Source organism: Ammospiza caudacuta, chromosome 2, assembly GCF_027887145.1.
Source record: "Ammospiza caudacuta isolate bAmmCau1 chromosome 2, bAmmCau1.pri, whole genome shotgun sequence".
In the NCBI taxonomy this organism is placed as follows: domain Eukaryota; kingdom Metazoa; phylum Chordata; class Aves; order Passeriformes; family Passerellidae; genus Ammospiza; species Ammospiza caudacuta.
The window spans coordinates 94,630,207-94,653,508 of NC_080594.1; the positions used below are offsets into that span (position 1 = coordinate 94,630,207).

Below are 23,302 nucleotides of genomic sequence, written 5' to 3' on the forward strand. Positions count from 1 at the left end.
CATTGTCTGAAAAGAAGTATAAATAGCAAATGTACAGGGCAGGATGAAAAGTTGGGGAATGGTGTCTGAGGGGCTTAGGCTGCAATCCCAGAGCTGACTATGGATTTACTGCTGTAATCCCACTCCACACTTCTTCATGCTGTCACTGAGCTGGTTCAGCACAGTAACCTGGTAAAACACACACACACACACACACACACACACACACACACACACACACACACAGAGACACACACACACACACACAGACACACACACACACACACACACACACAGAGACACACACAGAGACACACACACTCCCACAGACACACACACACACACGCACACACACACAGAGACACACACACTCCCACAGACACACACACACACACGCACACACACAGACACACACAGAGACACACACACTCCCACAGACACACACACACGCACACACACACAGAGACACACACACTCCCACAGACACACACACACACACGCACACACACACAGAGACACACACACTCCCACAGACACACACACAGACACACACACATACACTAAAAAAAGAAGAGTTTCCTGCCAGGTGACTGGGCTCAAATGGCACAGCCACATCTGTGGACATGGGCAGGAGGATACATGACAGAGGGAGGAAAGTGGCAGCCAGTCCTAGGAAACCTCTGCCTTCAGCTGTAGCTTCATGAACCACTTTGGCCAGCTCTGCTGATGAAATTAGGCCGCAGCTCCTTTGCCTGCAGCTACTCGCTGTCATCCCTGAAAGCCTCTCCCTTTTGGTGTTTGTGCAGCTGTTCAGCAACTCAGTGGGGGAACTGATATGAACAAAATTAATCATTTTTGTTGGATTATTCTGATAGAGTTTGCAGCATGCTAGCACAAGAAACGGATGTGACCAAAGGACAGGAAAAAGCAACAGGAACTGGAAGGACTGCTCCTTTGAGCAATGCTAGCTCAGAGGGGTTTGGAAACAAGTAATAGACCAAAGCTCCACAGATCAGGAAAAATAATGGTTCTGAAAGCATATGAGAGAGGTCTATATACTGGTGTGGTGGAAACAAATAGGGCATGATCATTCACTATTTTTTGTGACAAAAATTCAAGTACCCTGTAAAATTATTAAGCACTGGATTTAAAACCAGTGAGAAAAAGTTCCTGTCTAGCCTTTGTGCAAATTTGAGACCTTCCCACCACTCCTGGAGGCCAGGTGTACAAACAGATCAAAAAGATATTGGACAAATTCATAGAGAAGTGGTACATTGGTGGCTGCTAGGGTTGCACTGGATTTCACCTGAGAGCTTTCCCTCTGCACTTCAGGAGTTGAAAACAGAAGAAAAAAAAGCCACTTAATGGTGGTTTCTATGTTTTTATACCTCTTACCTGCATCTCTACTATTGGGTATTGTCAGACAGAAGATACCAGCGTAGGAACAAATGCTTTGAATGAGGCTGGCTCTTCTGTTTTCACCTACTTTACTTCAACTATGTGATATGAATACATTGTTTACATTTGTTTTATTATATTTGCAGTAATTATTGTGGGGACACAAAATCTGTATTAGATATACCTAAATAACAAACTAAAACTAGATAGGTTCTTTTTCTGAAACAAATTATGCCACTGAAGCTTTCTCGAAGAATGTATGGACATGGTGTTACTGGAGCTATCTGTCACACTTACCCTTTGACAGAGCAGTACAGATAGAAAGCACGGCTTTAAAGCAGCGGCACTAGATAGCCTAAGAGCCCCTCTGAGCTCTGACCCCACAGCTCTAGGTTACAGCTAACAGGGTCTCCCACGGCGGAAGTGTCCTGTGGAACTTCGGATGGACAAAGGACAGTAAAGCACGGCTTGCAACACATTGGTAACAAAAGACATTAATCTCTTTCCTGGGGAGTTCATCCTAAAATACTGGAACAAACTGAAAATGCGTTTCTGACGAAACCTGTGTTGGTGTGTGGGGAGAGCCAAGTTTCTAATTTACGGCAGGACTGGCTTGGGTTTGGTGCCAGCTTCTCCCTTCCCAGTGATGAGCCCCGGAGCTATTAAAGAGATGTGCCTGGAGCTATTAAAGCGATGTGCCTGGAGGTGAGGGCGCAGTCTCCCCGCCCGCTGCCCGCGTCCTGCCGGCCGCCCCTCGGCCCGGCTGCCCGTGACCGCCCCCGCCGCTCGCCGCGGTCGCTCCGGGCAGGTACGCGGAGCCGGGCCGGCGGCCGCTCCGCCGGGAGCCAGCCAGCGAGGTGTGTCCGTGAGCAGCGGCTCGGCGGTGCCTGGTGAGGATTGGGCAGGGCGGGCGAGCGGCTCCGCGGCTCCCCCGCCGGGCTCCGCGCCGCGCTCCCGCAGTAGCAGCGCGCCCGCCGCCCGCGCCGCTCCCGCTCCGCCGCTCCCGCCCCGGCCCCGGCCCCGGCCGCCGCCGCATCGCGATGCCGCATCCCGCGGCGCCCCTCGGGGCCGCCCTGCTGCTCGTCCTGCTGGCGGCGGACTCCTCGCAGAGTGAGTACCGCGGGGGGTTCGTGCCTCCCGCACATGCCGCCGAGCATCCCCGCCGCCCTGCGTGTGTGCGGGTGCGGGCTGTGCTGGCTGGGGTGCGGGGGATGCGCGGCTGCGGTGAGGGCGGCGGCGGGGTCAGGGGATGCCGTGAGGGGCCGCGCTGAGGCCGCGGGGGCCCACGGGCGGCGCCCCGGGCACGGAGAGCGCTCGGTGCCCCCGGAGGGGCGGTCTGGTGTGCGGGGCGGGGGTCGGGGGTCCGGGGCGATCCGGCGGGCTCAGCTGTTCACCGCTGCCTGTCCTTGCTCCCGCTCCTCTCCTGCTCCTCTGCTGCTCCCGGCCTCCCGCCGTGCCGGCTCGGCTGCCCAGCCGTGCTGCTGCGCGCCCCGGAAGCCGCCCAGTTCCTGCGGCACCGGCAGCGGCGGGCGTACCAGATCTTCGAGGAGACCAAGCAAGGACACCTGGAGAGGGAGTGCGTGGAGGAGCACTGCAGCAAGGAGGAGGCCCGGGAGGTGTTTGAGAATGACCCAGAGACGGTAAGGACGCGGAGGCTCGGGGAATTGTCCTGCTCTGCGCTCCCGCCCACCCTCTGCCCGCGGCTGGATGCCAGCTACCGGCACGGCTGGGAAAGGCATCGGGAGGAGGAGGACCCCGGGCCATGAGGGGAATGGCTGGAAGGCACACTGTGCTCAGCCCGCACAAGGGCAGTGCCAGGGCTGTCCGGTCAGCGGCGTGTCTGTGAGCGTGCTCGTGTGAGCAGCCCGGCCTGGCACCGGCTGGCGGGACTGCCACTGGAGAGTGGAAGGGTCCTGTTCACCCACGGTCCAAAATCCATGAAGCAAGACCAGTGCAGCATAATGATACAGCTTCTCTGTCTGGATACCCTGCTCTTCCCTCCAGCTTCCCATCCCAGCTGTATTTAAAATCCCCTCAGTGTTGCGGCATATGTCACAACTGGGGCTTCTAAGACAAATGTCCTAACCACTCTTAAATTTGTGGGGGCCAATTCAGCTTGGTCAGCATTTAGAATCAGTAGGTTCAGGACCTGTCACTACAACAGCAGGAGGGCACATATATGGGAATGTGGTGCTGCTGCACTTCTAGCACTGGATTCACACGGTTACAGACTGCACACCATGCACGGAGCTGTCTTTTCCAGTCTTATCAAGGTTGACTTTCACTTCAGTCTTCTCACTTTGAGCAGCATGCAGATGCTTTACTAAGCTTGGCTTACTCCTCCAGCCACTTTACACTTCCTTTCAACACTGTTTTGGATAGGCTGTTCTCATTGCAAGGACTCTCTGGCATTGATTTAGCAGTGGGAAGCGGATTTTCTTGGTGTTCAAACTGAAGCTCAGTTCTGCACAGCATGTTCCTGTTAATGGTATGATGCTCTAGGGAGAAGATAGGACAGAGGCAGGGAGAGAGAGAGTGAGCATGTGTGTGTCTACACAGAGGCACAAACCACAGGCAGGGGAGGGATTTAGCAGAGGAGATGTTTTATGCTTCAGTAAGGCAAGTCTTGACACGTGTGCTTCATTGGCAGCCTCAGCACTGGATAGTGCAGTAGCTTGCTGTCACAAGACAGTAGTAAGCACAGCGAAAGCAAAGTGATGTGGTTTTGACCATCTTTATTTTCAAGATTAATATGGAACACTTGCCCAGGTAGTGTTTAATGTTACACCTTTTATGTGTACCTGTAGTCACATCTGCATGTAGCAGTGTTTGCTTCTGTTCTGCAAAAAACAGCTACTCCAGAATGTGGATAACTGTAATGGGGTGAGAGTGGCTGGCACAACTACAGTATTTGTGTTGAGTAATATAACTTTAAACTCAATATAAATATTCATCACTTAGCAGTGAGTACAGGGAAAACTCTGATGAGTGTGATTTTGTAGCCTTCTGGAACAAAGGTGATCTAAGGTCACTACTTTTACTAACTGGCTGCTGGCCAAGAAGGTAGCCAAAGGGGATATATTGATAGATTAGTTTAAGGGTAGGATAGTGTACAAATTTGTCAGGAGTTTTTAACAGTGTTTGGTAGTGATTTTGTAAATTGTAAAGAATAGAGAGTTCTCCTACTGAAATGACAATAGTGAAATCATTTTGGTTTAAAATCTTTTCACATGTAATAGAAATTCTTTAAGATGCCATCATACTTTCAGTGTGTTTTGTAGGACAATGCTGGCTTTCTGTTATTGCAAGTGATTTTGATTTTTGGTGCATTTCCTTTGTTATTGCTGCTAGGTTGCACTTTGTTCTGAAAACCTGAAGAAAGGCTAGATGGTTTCCAGTGTCTGTGCCCCCTAACATGTCCTTCTACACCAGGACACTTAGATCTGCAGTGGCATGAGATCCCACCTTTTCTGAGACACAAACCTCCCAAGAGCTGTGAAGTTGCTTGTTAAGTGCAGTATGTCCTAGTCCTTGTATTACTTTGCTTCAATTTGATTGAGAAGCCAGTGTGCTGTAATATATCAGGGGGATTTCTGGCCCTTCCTCTCCCTTTTGCAATCAGTATGTGATGGGAAAGCAGCAGCTGCTGTTCAGTAGCAGCTTTCCAATGCATGGTGGCAGAGGTTATGTATGTGGGCTGCTTCTGCTCTGCACTGGAAGGCTTCACTGTTTTATAGTGCATAGGTGACTACTCTTTCAGCAGTAACTGGATTTCATGGACAGAATATTAATGCACAATGGAAGTGTATTTTAAACAGTAGGGAGCTGTTGTGCTGTCATTTCACTGATGCTGTGTTGTACATCCAGCCCCAGTGACTGACAGAAGAAGGAAGCTAGTTGAGACTTAGGAAAGCCAAAACCTGTTGTGAACAACACCAAGCTTTTTGAAAAATTACAGTAACTGCAGTCATGCTTCAGCATATTGCCAGGCTGCAGCTGATCCATGAGGGAAATGAAGAGATTGCTGTTGACAGATGAAGATTCCTTGTAGTTTAGGAAGGATGAAATTTCTGCATGTGCCTGCTGAACCTGGCCACATGGATTAACTATTTAGGTTGTACAGAAAGGAGCAGCTACAGTACTTTTTGCCCTGTGCTGGGCTCTGTGAGGCTATGCAGGCAAACCATGACAAACACAGCAGTGCAGTCTGTCCTGTTGCATCTCCCAGGTTTTATGCTTTAAATCAGCAGATGAGCATCTATGTGGGCATTTGGCTGTTTACTGTCCCACAGGAGCAATGCTCTTGCAGCCTTGACAACTGAAAGTTAGTTTCAGATTAGTTGATCAATCTTGATGCTTCTCAGTTAGCCTCAAGAAAGGCTTGTGATGTCAGACCAGAAGTGTTGTCCCTCTTCCCTTTTCCCCTCCATTAGATGCTGATGAAATGTATGAGTCTTCCTTACCTACCTTTCCATTCTTGACTATCCTGTGGTTGTGTGAGGAGAATTTGAAGGGTTAATTTTACGACCTATGACCTAAAGATGTGATAGGAAATTGCATTAACTGGATCAATAAAACAGTTCCAGAAGTTGAGGTAAGACGAAGCAAGGTTTTAACAGCTCATGTGATGCTTCCCATGCTTCCCATACCTTTATGCAGCCAATTGTAACATCTAGCCAAGAATTTTAGGGAAAGATACCGATTTCCTGGACAGAGCAGTAAATGAACTGACATGTCACATACCTACACCAGAGCACTCTTCTTGTGGGCCTTCCATTGTTTCAGTGATCAGCTTCCCATAACAACATCTGCAAGCAGCCAGCAGAAGATGCACATTCTCTGAAACCTGAATGTGGATTTTGCCATGTGTGAGATTACTTACCTCAGCTGCTAAGAATAGTGTATCAGGCGGGGCCCAAGGGCCATTCATGTGCAGGGCAGTGCAGCTTTTGTCTTTTATGTTACGGAAAATATAAATATCAGCTTGCTCAGACTAGAGGAAGGAAGATCAATTGAAACATTTTTAGATTTTTTTTTTTTAAGGCAGAACAAAACTCAGTCTGTGCCACTTGTATGACTATACATGGTAAAAGCAAGTAGCCTGGATTAATGAGTCTTGCAGCCTACCTTTTTCATGAAGCTGATTATAGCATCCTTAAACATTACTGCAGAATTCTGGGATGGTTCCTGTTTTGTAATTTCATTTATGCTAGAGGTGCCAAACAGAAAAATTAAAAGTTAATATAGAGGTAAAAAAAAAAAAAGAAGGATGGGAAACATCTTGATGGGAGGTATGCAGACTGTTTCTAAATGTGATCTATTCAAAATACATGCTAGGTGTGATAGATGGGATGAAGTTGCAAAATATCTTGGATACAGAGATAAGAATATCTTATTTAAGATGTTGACAAGGCCTTATAAAAGCAGCACTGCAGAAATATTTGACCTTGGTATGCAGTCAAGGTATTACAGCTTGTTAAGTGACTGATAAACTGCTCTGGAATTTGGTTGACCCGTTCTAAAAATCTGGTCATCCAAGCATGTAAAACAAAGGGCAGAAGGGAGTGTAGATCCTGATCTTCTTAGAAACATTGCATTTCACTGAAGAAAAAAGTGTCTTTGTGCAAGGAGTTTCTCTGCTTTGAAAGGCTCAGCATAGGGAAGATGTTTGAATGCAGCCTCTTATCCTTTGGTACCACAGTGCAGCATCTGTCCCTGCACATCTTGCTTGCTGTTGTTACTGCTGAAGAATTACTGCTCTTCCTGCAGCTCACCTTAGAAATTGCTGTGCTGAATGCATTGAAAAGTGCTAGGCACACCAGAAACGCTGATGTAGGTCAGCCTGGCCACCTGTGTTTACTGTTTGTGGATTTGGCCCTTGGTAGAGCACTGTGCAAAGCCAGCTGGTTTCCATGTGCGTGCAGAGTGCACATCTGATTCATAGGCAGACACGTGAAAATTCCACATTTTGAGGGACTTGCATCCAAAATGTTTTTAAAATCTACGGCTTGTCAGATACACAAAACACTGGCAGAGAATCACAGCATAACTTGGGGCTGAAGAGGAATCTACTCCACTGTCCCACTCGTGGCAAGGGCAGCAGTGACACCAGACCAAGTTTCTGGGGGCTTTTAGCAATCTTGTCTTGAAAATTACTGATCCTAACAAAACATCCAGCAATGTCAGCATTCTTTCTGCTAGGCTGGGTTTGTCGAGAAGTTGAAATGAAGATGAAGCAATTTATAGGGTGTGGTAAGGGTCAGTTTGGTTGGTTTTATTCTTGATGGCTCACTGGTTTTATTTTTTACGTGTTCCATAACATGACATGGTCTTGATAACACAGATGAGCTTCATCCATGGACTAGGGTCATCCAGACTTCATTCTGATCTTTTAGGAGGCATGCTTGTCAGGCAATGTTTACATGTTATTTCTAAGAATAACAAGGTAGACACACGCTTGTAAATATTAATCAGTAAAGTATGAAGGCATGTAGAGGGAGGAGAGGAGTTGCTGGGAGAGTAAAGCAGTGTAAGATTTCTTTGAGTAATTTAGTGAATGTTGTGTAGTCTAGACATGGAAAATACTGATATCATCTTTAGATACAGATCTCATCATCCCTGTATAGAATATTCCTTTAATAACCAGGCAAAAATCTGGTTGTATTTGCTGTGACAGTTCTTCTCAATATACTGATTTGTTTTGACATTTTGGCAGAGAATGGAGAGAGGGCTAGATTTATATCTGTATAAATTTCTTTATCTCTTCTTGTTGGTGCAGAGAGAGAGGAGGAGTTACTGGAAAACTCTGTGTTGATGTTTTAACCTGCTTGGACTCAATACATGTAAGAATGGATTTCCAGGCACAGTGATACCTGCTTAATAGCCTTTGAGAAAGAAAGTACAGGGATACTTAGACTTTTGTCCAGGAATGGGTTGAAGGAGAGAAAAAGCAAGTAAAAATCTGAGTGCCCAGGTGTATGCCACAGTGGCATCCCAGCCTGCTGGGATGAGATCCGTGTGTCCACCAGGTGCATTCCCTGCCCTTTCTTTCCTTCTGCCTGTAGTTTGGTATAAAAGACAAGGGAGCTTTGTACCAAAATCCAGTGGGTCTAACTGATCTGCAAGGCACAAGGATTGGGACTGTGGGCCTGGATGTGCCCATCTACTTTGCAGTACAGACACAGTATTTGTTGGCAGTGGTGGTGTTCAGTAGCAGGAGGGTGACAAAAATACTCCTGCCTGCCTTAGGAGGCAGGTCAGGCATTTATTGGCTAAATGCTGCTTTATCAGAAGAAGATAAGGGTGAGTGAAGTTTGCCATTGGTGGAAGCAGACACAACTCCATCAGCTCTACTGCACTCATACCTGCCTGATTTGTATCAGTTTCCACTCATGGGAGAGCAGCCCAAAAATTCAGAATAAACCTGGGAATACTGACACACCACATCACAGATGTAGTGCATGCTAAATGTCCTGTGCAGGAGGAGAGAAGGAGCAAGAGAAGACAAAAGGGACTAATAATGTGCTGAGGGACTGTTTGAAGATAGGGTGGAATAAGATGCTAAGAATGACAAATTGAAGGGGGGGGATTTATACTGGTTGCAAGATGGATAGTAATAGAAAAAGTAGATGAAGTTAGGGTCAGTCAGTTTTCTAGAGCAGTACAATAAGTATTAATAAGTACGTAAGAAGGGGAAAAAGTCAATTAAAAATTAAGAAAACAGTTTTGTGGCCATGAACTCATCTCATTCTGTTTTTTAAATTAAAAAGAAAATTAGCAGTCTACAGGGAATTAATATAAGTTTTTAGTGCAGCTGCCTAAGAATCAGGTAAGAGAAACATTGAATGTGTATAAATTGGCAGCAGTGATTCATGTGTATTCCATACTCTGAGTGAGCTTAATGAATTACAAGCAGTCATTTTCCACTAAGTATGAAGAACAAGGATGGAAGCATGACCACAGATTTAGAAGAAACTGAGAAGGAGCAGAGCAGCAAGGTTTACTTTTCCCCTCACATTGCTTTTCAAGCTTTGGTTTCACACTGGGGATTCAGCTGCCGTAGTAGAGATAAGCAACTCCTTTGCCTGTTCTTTTCACCCTCCTTGCACAGCAATTTGGGGGATTGCATGGACCAATTAAAGTAACTTAACCTAAAGAAAAGTAGCCTGCAGAGAAAAATGGTAATTTTGCAGCTGGATTGGTTCCCCAGTCCAGTGGAGACTGGCAATGGAAAGGACAGCCTGAGTTAGGATGGGAAGGAAGGCCAGGTGCTGCAAGAGAAACAGAAATGGTTGTCAGAGCTCAGCCTGTCAAGGCAATGAATGGACAACCAAGCCTTGGAGAATCTGACTGAAGTTTTTCAGCAGGTCTCTCTTCTGTATCTTTGCTTTAATCAGAGTTTTGTTATGACCGCTGCTCTATAGGCTCCCCACATGTGTGTGGAATTTACTTATTGATGGCTTTGTGTTTTGTCCCTGTTCCTTTGAGCATCAGCAGTGGGAACTAGAAGAGCAAAGTTGGGAAGTAAGGAGGATACCCAGAGAGGGGAGCAATTGTTTGTGTTGTCTTCACTCTACACACCTGCCAGGACAGAAGGGTACACAAATGAAGAGATAAAAGGAGAACTGGTCATGCTTGCACTGCACAGAATTACATGTTCCTGGAAAGCAACCATATTTGGCTGATTCCTGGAACAGGGAGGTGTAGTTCAATTCCAGAAAATATTTAGGACCAGAACAGAAAAGCAAAAGTTGCTTAATTATGAAAATAATGAACAGGGAAGTATGAGACCAGATTCTGTCACAAGAGTCTGGTATCATCTAAGATGTCACTTCCCTATTCCTTACTTGCCTGTGCCCTCTGAGTCTGAATCCTTAAATGCCTCAATGTGATTGAGTGCTGCTCGTGTGAGTTGCAGCCTCTGCAGATTAAGCAAGATCCAAAGAAACAGTGTGATTACATTATAAGGAGGGGGAAAACTAAAGTGGATAAAATGCCACAGAGCCCATGAGAGAGCATAGATATTTAAAACATGTTTGATAGGATATATGACATGTTCTGTTTTAAATATGGATAAAATAATTACAGAGTGAATATAGACGGTGTTGGAGAGACAGCCTTTTACTTATGTTACATGTTTTGTTTTCCTTAATTTGACTAAATTGTCTGAGCAAATGTTAGTTTACTACATACAAATACTGTAACTCTTGCAAAAGTAAAGATTCAAACAAGCAACATTGAGTGAGATGACATTTGTCATCAAATTGAGATCTTGCACATTATTGCAGCTGGAGGGAAAGTAGCCTTTCTATTCTGAAGCAGTGGAGGAAACCTCAAGGCATTTATGATCAGATTTCTGTCAGAATAACTTAAAAGCACATGCAACCAATTGGAATCACACTACAAATTATTTTTGTTGAAGTATTTGGCACCAGTTATATCCATTTCATGCTGTTTACTGTCTAGTCAAACCCTGCCTCAGGCCACCTATAGAAATCATGTCTCCCTGCCCCCTGCATCTTCACAAAATGTAAAGTCTCTGTGATATACATAAACATTTTTTTTGTCTTCTGTTTGCTTCCAGTATTTTTTTTCTCTCCTTTAATTATGCATTTCAATCATTGGTTGGTTTTTCCTCATTGCAGAGAAACAGTTTTTGCTGAAGTGGCACCTCAGTAAGCTATTGGGAAACAATCTTGCTGTCCAGAACAGAGCCAAGGAAGTTATGACAATAGATGGGTTTTATTTCAGACTCAAGGATTCTGCAGAGGTACCAGTCTCTATGGAAGATGTCATGCTGGAGAGTAGAGTCTTGGATGCTTCTGTTTTGGAAACTTCAACAACTTGGTAAAAGAGGCAGTCCCAGCTTTGTGCACCTGAGTAGCTGGACAGTGTGAAGAGGATACTTGACAAATGGACAAAAAAAACCTAAAAGCCACCTGAAACAGCTGTAACTGGGGTGGTAGGAGATGAGACTTGGATGCTGCTTTTGGATTGTAATGTGACCTACTTGGTTCTCTAACTCCTCACTTGCCAAATTGTGGGGAGAAGTTCTCTTTGCTCTTCATCTGGAGAATACAGATTGCCACAAAGCACAATCGGAAACACATTGCCCTGGCTGAGTGCTGGGTCCCTCATGATGAGAGGGAAAGCTTGTGCAGGCAGCATGGCATTCATTTGAGGATAAATTCTGAAACTACTGATTCTATGTATTTAAAATTCTGAATTGCAGAACTGCTTCATGCCCTGATACAGGAGGAAGGCCCATATTGTGTAGTGTGAGATTTGCTGTGCACCTAAAGTCTGGGGCTGAGTTTTAAAAAAAGGAGGAGAGTTCTCAAGCATTGCTGAGATTTGCACTCTCAGGTTGTAACAGTTGAAAACTAGCAAACCCTGAGTTACAGCCAGTTATGGTTGGAAGCAGAGATTTCTTCAAGGATAATGCAAGCCCATAGTGTGGAAACATGAAGAACATTTGTGAATGAGGTCTGGCCATGCCTAAGACAAACATTCAGTCCTGAAGGAAAGAGGAAAAGGGAAAGGGAGAGTCATTATATGGAAATGAGGAAAGGGCATAATGTGGGAGTTGTTGCTACTGTCTTAGAGGTAACTAGGTAACTGAGAAAGTGCTTTTTAGAAATCACTGTTGCTAACACAAGTCGGTGAAATGCTCCAGTGTTAGTAGTGCTGCAATCACAGAATCACAGACTGGTTGAGGTTGGCAGGCCTTTTGGAGGCCTTTTGGTCCATCCTCCTTCCAGGCCCCTCCTTGTCCAAGCAGGGCCACCAAGGGCCAGATGTCCAGAAACATGAGCAGCCTTCCTATGAACTACATCTTTTATTTGTGGCCTCTAGAGCTCAAACATGATTTTCATAAGATTCTGTGCCTTACAGTCTTAACTGACCTGCTACTCAGGCAAAATAAACAGAAGCAGTAAGCAGGCCCTTTTTTCTGAGGTCTCCAGTGTTACCAATTACTTTAAAGTAAAGCACCAGTGAGAACATTTTCCTGGTGTTGACAGGGTCATTGTTATGTTTTCTGAAGGGCTATTTTTGTACGGTGACTCATGTTAATGCCTGTTCTGATTTGGTGTTTTTCCATCTTTTCTAAAAAGGACTAATGCATACCCTGTATAATTACAGTGACTTCTGGATTTTACCACTGTGGACTTCGGCCATAGAGTTGAAAATAGATGGTGACCCCATCCCAGTGTAGGTTTGCTTTGGCAGGGGGGCTGACACAGGTGTTTCTGCCCCTTCCACTCCACAGCTGTGAATTCTTACCTTCATGTTGCTGTTCTCCTCAGTTGTTTCAATGACAGGCATTTTGGGGGTGGCCCCAGTCAAACTGTTCTTATCATTTGGAAGGAAAAAAGCCAAAAATAAAAATTAACAACCTGGACTTTTGGGGGGGTCGTTTGCTTGGGTTAGTTTTTCTGAGGACACTTTTAAAATTATGCTCTCTTAGGTATCCAGACTAAGTGTTGTAGTAGCTGTTTTATCAGGGTAATAGTAAGCTCCAGTTGCAGGTAGGAGAGGAGCACCTTAGCCCCATGAACAGAATTCTTATGGCCAGGCTTGGTGTCACTCTGCCTTGAAATAAAAGCATGCACTCTCAGATCTTGAAACACTGTTGTGGAAGCAAATAATTGCATTTAATGCATCAGAAGACTTGCTTCCAGTGTGTACATATATTCGTGTGAAATGGGTGGGGATTGTAGAGCTTAAATCTTTCTATTAAAGCACAGATCTGTCTCTTGGGCAGCAAGAGCAGGATCTCTGGAACTGAGCTGAAATAAGCAAGCCAGGACCTGCCCGGAGAGCCTGGCCTGGTGCCCTGCTTTCCACCTCACTGAAAGGGTGGAGATGTGCACGTCTCAGGCACTTCCCAGTCTCTCCTGTTCCTTCCTCTTTACCTGAGATCTCTGCTGAGCTGTGCTTTGGGTGGTACACGATGTGTAACTCATGGGTGACTTACAGCTCATACTACAAGTTTGACCTGTAGTGGCAGCAGATAAAAGATGTGATTTACAAAAGGACCATTCGTGTTACCAGGCACCACAGGCTGCCAGTGTCCTGTAGCTTCTCCCATCCCAGCCATGACTGGTTGATAGGTAGAAGCCAGCCAGACAGAAAGTTTGCTAGGTCACAAAGAAGAGAAGTGGAAATATATTTAAGTTTTCTTGGCAACACTCACAGAGGTTAGAATTTTGAGGCTGCATTTGTGATGTTTGGTCTCTTGTGGAGGTCAAAGCTTCTGCAGCCTTTGTCTTCCTTTTGCCAGCACTGGGACATTCCTACTGGACAGAAGGATTAGAGAGCTTGGTGAGGTCAGTGTCTGTGCAGCAGCCTGTCCAGTGGATGTTTATGTCCAACATGTATGTGTTTATAGCTTTTTATTTAAAAAGCCAATTGCTCCTGCTTTTATTTTCAGCGGTAATTAGGAAGCAGATCTAAAGGGATAGGGCTGACCACACTTAAATGTTGACCTTTTTTGTCAGAATCCAAGCTGAAAATTTAACACTTACATAATTCTGTGGTGATTTTTGCCACCCTAGTGGTAACAGTTAAATAACTTCCTTTGTTTTGATCCTGTGAACGGTGTGTGACTTTCTGGATGGTGAGAAGTTTATTGAGCCTGAAATTGAAAGTGACTTGTTGAGAAATCAGCAAAATAGTAACAGAAAATCTTTGCCAACTCCTTCTTAGCAAGCCTCAAAGCATTTCTCTTGGCATTTTTTTAGGATCCTGAAAATACAACGGAACACTTCTAGTGGAAAGAAGATGAGTTGCACACTTTTAACAGGGACCTAACCCTGTGTAGGATTTTCATTGTCTTTGGCATCTGGGGGTCATTAAGCCTTAGTACATCACAGAAAACTGAAAAGACATTGAAGAGTTGAGTGTCACATGAGAAATAATGTGTATCTGTATCAAGTTAGGTACTCTTGAATTTTTAACTGAGAAAACTTCTCATTAGTGTTTTTTGAAAAGGGACTGCAGTTTAAGCAGGTTCCTTTTCTCAAGGTGTAAGATCATTCATCCTTCATTCTTGATCAATCTTTTCTCTGAATGTAAATGCATTGTCATTTTATTTACAGAAGCCCACTGTAAGAAATATTGATTATGGAAAGAAATGAAAAGCTAATCATACAAAAATGAGTCATGTTAAAGCCTGTGAGCACGTGTCTTTGTTTTAGAATAGTAATATCAGCAGGTTTTGTAAACCTGGAGAAGTGCTACTGATCAGCAAGTGCCTTGGTATAACATAAGCAAATGAGAAAGACAGGGAAAGAAGAGCTAAATTTCTAGTAATAGCCTCCTGTTTAAATCACTTGGCTACATACTCTGTGGAATGAAGCTTGTGGTGGTACAATGCCTTGGAGTTTCACTTATCTGCTGTTCAACTGGCATTGAATACACAGTCAGTTTGAGTTTGGAAGTTATGTTTACAAAAGTAAATTCTGTACCACTTTTCTAGCACTCAACTCATTCATCAGAGGTCAAGGAGAAAATACCTTTGCCACCACTGACATGGAGCAATTAGGCTGATAGCCATGAATATGAATGCTCCTATTTATTGTCCTGTCAGTGCCAGAATAGTTGTTCTTGTCAGAGTCTGGATTATCCTGTTGGTGGTTAAATCTATCTGCACATTCTTGTGAAGTACCTGGAACAAAGGGGAAATAATGAAAGAAATGTTTGGAATATTTTATTACATGCCCCTATCTTTTTCTCCTCAAGTGCTAGTTGAAGTGCAATTTGTGGTTGTAGCACATATGAGCACCCATCTGAATATTTAGACTGCTTAGATTTATTTTTGTTTTGACTGCATTTTTATGACTTGTCTTTTCCAAACTAAACCTTAAAAAAAAGGAGTGAGCAAGGACCATAGTGGGTTCTGAGCTCATCACTCTGATGACACATCTCAAGCTGAAGAAACATTTCAAAGCTCAGCCCCAAAAGAGGCCAAGAATATCACTCTCATATCAGAATTGAAAATTAACATTAGTGTAAGCTGCTGCTTCTACTTCTTTGCTGATGCTCTCATAATTTAGGCTGAATATTTACATGGTGCATTTCAGTAACTGGAGCATATTTGCCAGAAGCAATTGATTCTTCTGGTAAATGACAGCAGTGCAATTGATTGCACTGGACAGCCCAGATCAAACTGAACCATGGTGTGTGCCTGTCCCTGTTGTTTATACATGCCTGTGTAGATCCAATCCAAACATCTGTAATAAGAGGAGAAGATAAAATAGTTTCTTCTCTTGCACATTGTATAGACCAATTTAATTTTGTAGAATGCAGGGTATTTACTGTCCCAATCTCACTGAATATAATGTTATATGGAAATTGCTCCTCTTGCATAAAAGGAAATGATACTGTGCATATGCTTTCATAATTAGCTGAGAAGTGGTTTATTAAAAAATAATTAAGTACTGATACAATGCATAAGTTTTTCCTCATTCAATACCCCAGTTACCATTTTTAACTGCACTTGAATTAGTGACATGTATTATGAAAACCAGCATGAAGGTGGAAAAAAATGCTTTTTTCCTGACCATGAAGTTTTTTTTTAAGAATGTGATACAATTGTCAGCTTCAGCCAATCTCCCATTCTTCCAAGCAGCACAACTGCATTTTTCTGCTGTTTCCCTGTGTTGGTGCAGGCAGTCATGTGGCTTGCCAGGCCTCACCAGGCTGACTATTCTAGCATGCAAGATTGGATTCACATCACATCAGCACAGTGATGCTGCTCTCACTGTATGGCTGCACTTTGTGGATGCAGAGTAGGGAACAGTAATGCATGACCATGTGGCATGAGAGGAATGGCAATGCCCTTTGCAGCCTGGTTTTAGAGAAATGGATGTCAATTTTCCCCTCTCTTGCAAAACATCATTGCTCCCTTCTTTGAGCATCCAGGATGTGATGTGTGGTACAGCAATGGGTACTGTTTGAGTTGTAGGGTGCTCCTTGCAAGAGCAAATGTGCTTTCCTGTGGTGTTCATGCCCTGCATCAGCAGAATGCCTTTGAGGAGGCACAGGGTGACTGAAGGATCCTGTACTCTTCCCTCTAGGTTTGCCCCAGATTCCAGTTCTTTCCCCTACCTCATGCCATCAGCAGCAGCTTGGAGGGTGTCTTCATGCTCAGTCACTGACCAGATCAGCTGCCATCAAAAAATACCTTGAGACAAACTAATGTTGCTTTGCTTTTCAAATGACAAAATGCATGTTTAATACTCTGCTGGTTCTGGTTCTGAATAAAAGGAAATTAGGTGTTTGGAATTGTTAAATAACTGCCATACAAGACCACTAAAGCAGCTCTTAAATAGCATGAAAATAGAAGCAAATACAATTCAATAAATCTGTGCTCTTTTTTCTCCCTTCTACAGGAATATTTTTACCCGAAATACTTGGGTGAGTTGCAGCTTTTATTTCCACTTTGTGGGAGTGCTGGTATGTGCCTAACACTGGAGCTTGTCACAGCTGAAGTCTCTGTTAAGGGATGGAAATCTGATTGCAATCTGATTGCATTGCTAACTTTTAAGATAGACTTTATGTTCCTTATTGTACTTTGGGGTGTGTGTTTTTACTTATGTGTACATTTGCAGACAGAGATGCTTTCTGTGTTTTCTGCATGTTGAAGTCTTGATGTTGCATATATATCAGTGGCTTGTTATGAAATAATTTGTAGTTTTCTACCTTTTTCCCTTTTTAATGAAGTTAGTTTTTAACTTATCTCCTTTTATAAATGAGATTCTTTTTTAAAGAGAAAAGGAAAAGGAGATTTCTTTTCAAAAAAGAAACAGGTGCCAGATTCAACTACTGGCTTATTCTAGTGACTGTATCATAGTATGGCATCATACTGTTTTCTATTTGTGTTAAAAATTATGTATTTAAGATTACAAATGCCACAGTGGGAGAAAAAAACATGTACTTTTTAGATTTTTTAAGAAGTTTAGATGGTCAAATTGGAGTAGCTACTATCATAGTTTTAGAATCATAGTAGCATCTGGTTAAGTGATCATCTTCTTCAAATGGCTTTTAACTGTTGTACATCAAAGCTAAAAGATTTCAATGAACTTCAGAATTTCAAGGCATCTGGGAGATGATAATATTGGATAGATTTTGCATCCACCTTCCAAATCCTCGCAGGCCAGGTATCATTTTACATGCTTTGAACAGCTGTCCTTCACCACTGCAACAATAACAATTTCATTTTCTGTTTTTCAGCTTGTATTCAGAAATATGGGTCGCCGTATACGAGAAATCCAGATTTCCTTACATGTGTTCATAGTAAGCATTTCTGGTTTTTATATTGTAGCTAAATGTTCTCTCATTCTACCTGAAGGTGTGGGACTAGCTCAGCCATCTCTGGTTTTGGTAGTATTTTAATACTGGTCTTCCTACTCTCCAGGCTTAAGATTCCATACCACTAAACAAAATCTTTCCCATTTTATAACCTAATGCCACCTTGCTGTCATGTTTTAGTGCTTTGATATTTGATGATGCAAGTTTCTTTCCCACCAGTTTCCCAAAGTTTGAATAACATGAGAAGCAAGAGGGACAAGAACTAGGAAGTGCCATAAGGCATAAGGTACACAATGGTTGGCCCCTTGTTTTCTATTCCCTTGAATGCTAGCTTTGGCTTACCCCATTAAGGAACCTCAAGAAAAATTTAAAGTCAAACCAGGCTTGTGCCAGTCTTCTTTGCTTTAAGAGATCAGTTTAATGTATCCTGTGACTATGCTTTGAATATTGCTACCTTTAAAACCTCAAATCAGTTTGGAAGCCAAACGGATAACTTTGTAGAGGGTGAAGGGGTTTTTTTGTCCTTCACTAGAGAAGAAAATTTAATGAATTCTTCTAATACCTTTCTAGTTGCCTCTAGTAAACTTTTTACATTAATAAACTGCATTAAAACAACATTTTAAAAGACTGAATTCCAAGATTAATGAGTGGTATGTGAAGAATTTCCCTCACATATTGCAGCAGTATCACTTATGGATGGTGAGTCCTTTGACCTGAGAATTCTCAGACGTGTGATACCTGTGTTGGCTGCAGTATGCCAGCTTGTCCAAAGTGGGACGTGAGGCTGAATGTTTACATTTACTTGTGCGTGTGGCAGAGCAAAGAGGCAGGAGTTTCTGCTGAAAATGGTGATATCCACTGGGAACACTTGTTCCAAAGATCTAATCAGGGTCTCAGAAATGAGAGTCTAAAGGGTAGTGATGAAAAAACTTAAAAAAATAAAAGCTGAATAATTGTTTTTAGGGATTTCTGCCCATTGCAGATGCAGTAGTTTGGAAAGAAAATGATAATATTTTCCCCCATTAAAATATTAACAGGTTTTTAAATGGCTGAGTTTTGGCTAGCCATCATCAATTCACAGGAGCAGTAACAGAGAAGGAGCCTGAAGCGCACTTGGAAGAGTGACAGGCTTCGTGCTTGGCCAGTGCTAGTGTGTCTCTTAATTTTTCACAGATGCTGCCAAAAGACTATGTAGCTCTATGAGTTTGTGCCTGCAAGACACTTCTAAACTTTGTTTCTTAACAGCCTTTCTCCTCTCAAAACAAGGCAGTGGAATGTTCTTTTAACCTGGTGTACAAAGCTACTGAACAGCCTGAGGGCTGGAGGGTGATTGACTGCACAAGTTTATACTGGAAATAAGGCAGAAATTTTAAGTATGACAGTGATTAGGTAGGCTAGATGGAATATGTGAGGATTCCTAATTTCATAAACTCGTAAGATAAGGCTACTACTAGGATTCCCCTCTAGATTCAGAAGAGTTGATACAGAGAGTAAATAGGTATTTCCATCATGGGTGCTTACATGAGCAGTATTCCCATCAGAGTTAGCTGAGAGTTAATCTCCTCTGGTTCTAGAGGGATTCCCCCAGCCAAGCTGTGTCTGCTCTGAGGAGACCTGGGTCCCTCCACAGACTCTGTTTATTGTACTGTCTCCACTGACTGCAATGAGTATTTATAATTGCTTTACAGATAGATGCTTACTTTATACATGGATATTGATACTTTCTCTGCATATCTGGATCTTTTTCTAAAAGAGATCCTGCAGGTCATCTAGGGATTAAGGATTTGGTTCTGCAGTGCTTTGGAAAGTTCTGCAGGACTTTTGGGAAATGAATTGGCCTCAAAAAACTCAATGATATTTTTGTTAGATCATATGTGCCTGCTTTTGACTATTAAGTTACTGAGTGTAATATTATCTGCAGCCTAGCATTTTATGAAGTTTCAATATGAACAATTTTTTGGGTATCAAAAAATAAGTTCACAGAACAAAGTAATGAACTGAAAGTGGCAGTCAGTAGGCATAAAAAAAGTCTTGTTTCCATACAGATTTCAAAGATGGAATTGGTAGTTCTATTCTGTATCTGCACTTGTGAGCTTCATAGGTGGTATCAGACAGCTCAAAGCACATGAAAAGGACATGCTCATCACTACTTTTAACAGCTTTGCTAAAATCTGTCATGTAAAGGAATGGAAACAAGAGCTCTGTTTTTTTTCTTTTGCAATGATTTCAATCAGGAGCACCTTCTATGAAGCCAGCAGAATAACACAACTGTGAAACCACCAGAAGAGTAATAAGAGTGTGACTTATGTTCTCAAACTCTTGTGATAAGAGGGAGCAAACAATCAGCACAGTGCTGATGTGATAGAAATCTCTGTGGTTGATATCCATGGATTATACCCTGGGTTATTACCCTGCTGGGCATTGTTACTACCATGTGGCTCTGCAAGGCATGTCAGAATCCAGTTTGAGGGGAAGAATCAAAAACTTGTGGATATACCAGATAAATTATGTATAACCCTGCTGACTGGATTTGCTTATCACATAACACTGCCATATTTAGGAGGTTTGGGGTGTGCTGCTAAAAAAAACCACAAAAAAAAACCCCAAAACCTGGCTTACTATACCTAAACCATTCTGTTTAATGTAAACATTATGATCTATCTAAGACAAGGAACATCCAGGACAGGCTTGCTCTGTTGTGGCTCATTGCCACCTTAACCTGGCCTGTCCTTCCCCAGCTCCTCCCCCCAGCAGTGTGTCAGCTGGGCAGGGATTTACTGGGAGGGGTTCTGGCAGGTGGATGTCAAGACAGCCCATGTAGCTGTGTTTTGTTTTGTGTAGCCTGGGCTCTGTGGCGGTGCCTTTGCCCCAGCTCTGCACAGCTGGAAGGTTTTGTCTGAACATCAGGAAATGCTTTTTCATTGTGAGAGTGAACCAGAACTGGCACAGGCTGCCCAGTGGAGTCACCATCCCTGGGATAATCAAAAGCCTTCTGGCCATGGTCCTGAGCTGCAGGTGGCCCTGCCTGAGCAGGGAGATGGCACAAGTGACCTCAGAGATGCCTGCCAACCTCAACCACCTGAGATTTAAATCCAAGACAGTCAGTGCAAACAAAAGTGCTGTTCAGTGCTTTATGAGACATCAACTGCAGCTGCTGCTGCCTGCACTCACAGCAGTGTTAAAGTTCTTTCAAAGCAGCTGGTCATGACAGTGACTTTCAGGGTCACACAGAGGAAGCTAAGGAGAGACATGTAGCAGTATAGTAATCCTGACAAAAGTAGAAGTCTTGACTTTTCTCAGTTTGAGAAGTCTGATGGGGCTGCTAATCTACAAACAGTTCCTTTCCTGAAAGCCTCCCTGTCATGTTTAGAATATCAAGAGTCCATACCGGACTCAGCAGAACCAATGCATGGAAACCAGTGCAGGTCCTTTCTGCTGCTGCTCACTCAGTGTGTACACATTTGGCACTTTCAAATGCTGGGAGGAGATATGTGAAAAGAAAGGCTCTTGAGCTTTTCAATCTGCAAAATGAGCTTCTGCACTGTTCCTTCTGGTTAAAGTTGTGGAAACAGTTAACACATTCATGTTTTTGAAGACCACTGATCTAGAGCACTGGTGTTAACAGATTACTACAATGATAGCCACCAACTCATTTTTTGTGGAAACAAGGGTGTTCTCTCATCCTTCCTTTAGCCACCTCTGTGAAGCACTGTCCCTGGGTGTCGTGCAGGTAAGTGGGTAGGTGAATTTGGACAGCTGACTACAGTTGGTGAGTGGCTACATGACTCTTAGGTATTTATTCTCTCAGTCATTACCAAAGTGTGGTGACTACTCCCCTGCTTCTTTCCAATGAGGAAACTCATTGCCAGGTCCTGGAACTTGGCTTAAAAATCCCCTTATGAACATTGTGTTCTTTATAAACTGGATTAATGGTTTGCTATTCCTTGGTTGTTGTTATATGAGTATTCCTTTTTTATTTTCATTCTATGTAATAAAAATTTTCATTTAAAATAGCTGGAAATCTATCAGTCCTGGTAAGATCCTCAGTTTAACTACCAAAGGTAATTGAAAAGAGTACCCATCCTTTCTTGAGTATGTTAGTTGATACTGCTTTTTTTATTTTTCTCAAAATTAGTGAGAGTAGAAAAATAAGCTACTTTAAGTTATTTCTTTGAAGATATGTCCTTCAGATATGGGGGTGGTAGCTCACTCCCTTTTGCAATTAAGTGAATTCCACTGCATGTGCTCTGTAAAATTCCTGGCACAGCTTGTTTGGCACGTGAGCACTAAGAATCAGCTTATAGTTTTGCCAGGTGCAAGTATTTTTCAGTGATTCCCCAATACTGTTTAAGCTTTCCATCTTCTAATGAGAGTGAAACACCTGGTTGCCAGTGACTTCAATGTATTGTTTTGTTTTGGTTTTTTTATTCCTTGTGTAAATCAGATTTGCCAAACCAGTGTTCTCCCAATCCTTGTCACAAAGAAGGGACCATCAAATGTGAAGATCTCAAGGGGGATTTCTATTGTGAATGCAAGCGTGGCTGGCAGGGAAAGAAATGTGAAAAAGGTAATTTGGTTTCATTATCTTTTATTATTGTAACAAAAATATTTTGGGTTTTCCTGTATTCTCAAATGGTCACTGATGCTGTGCCGCACAATTCAAAAGTCACAGAACTGAACCTGGGTTACACATTGTTCATGTTTTTACCCTTCTGGGAAACAGGTAGTTTTTCACATCAACTTTTTTGTATGACTGTAATGGAGCTCAGCTTGGTATTGGCTGTGTAATCCCGGAAGTTATGGCCCAACTTTCTGCTCCACCCCTCTGAAAGCAGCAGCAGAAATAGAGTAGTAGTGGCTTTTCAAGCAGAGCTGCATCAGCTGCTGCTCCGAACCCTGGTGTAACAGATCACAGACCACAGAGCCAGAGAAGCTGGCCCATCTTCCCATCTAGCATCCCTGCAGTGGGAACAGCGACTTCCAGTTGGCAAGTTGAGGTTTGAGTCTGATGACACACAGATTGATAAAATTATTCTGTTGAAGCCTCCTTGCTAGTCTGACCTTATTCCATGTCCACTTAATTCCACATATTCCATTGGTGCATTTCCATCACCTCAAAAGAGAATTTCAGACAGAAACTATTCGTGCAAGAAGTTCCAGCTGCCCACAGTTTTCTCTACAAGTTATCTTCCCTCCTCTTGTTTTCTGGTTACTTTGGTTCTTTTTCTTCTGCCTGCAAGGCTTCCTGTCAGGGCCACTGCTTTTTTGCTTGCCAGTAGTAAATAATGACTAGAATTGTATTCAGCCATTCCAGAATTGTGTCAACCAAGACAGCAGGAGATCCAAGTCTTTCCTTCTCATGTAAATATTGTGATGAGTTTATAGGATCACTCAAGCATCTTATTTAATCAATTCAGAAAGCAGATCAGTCCGCATCCAGTTGGCTTTGAGAGCTCAGGCTCTTATCAGTCTGAAGCATATTTCCTTATTTTATTATAAAATGCCATGACATGCTGTTCTACCCATCAGCTAACTCTGGAGTGCCATAGACAAGCAGGGCATAATGAGCAGGTCGGGTAGATTGAGGGTGAAACTCAGGCTCTGCTGGACT

General features: G+C 43.2%; 1 protein-coding gene across 1 annotated transcript in view; it reads left to right on the plus strand.

Annotated features, from left to right (window-relative positions):
• The first annotated feature begins 2,412 nt into the window (after positions 1–2,412).
• Positions 2,413–23,302, plus strand: part of GAS6 (growth arrest specific 6) — a 39,481-nt gene continuing 18,591 nt past the window's right edge. Inside the window, exons 1-5 of the mRNA XM_058825192.1 lie at positions 2,413–2,487; positions 2,851–3,017; positions 16,773–16,797; positions 17,614–17,676; positions 22,136–22,258. Of these exons, the coding sequence (XP_058681175.1) occupies positions 2,418–2,487; positions 2,851–3,017; positions 16,773–16,797; positions 17,614–17,676; positions 22,136–22,258 (448 nt within the window). The 5' untranslated portion in view covers positions 2,413–2,417. The remainder of the gene's footprint in view (positions 2,488–2,850; positions 3,018–16,772; positions 16,798–17,613; positions 17,677–22,135; positions 22,259–23,302) is intronic.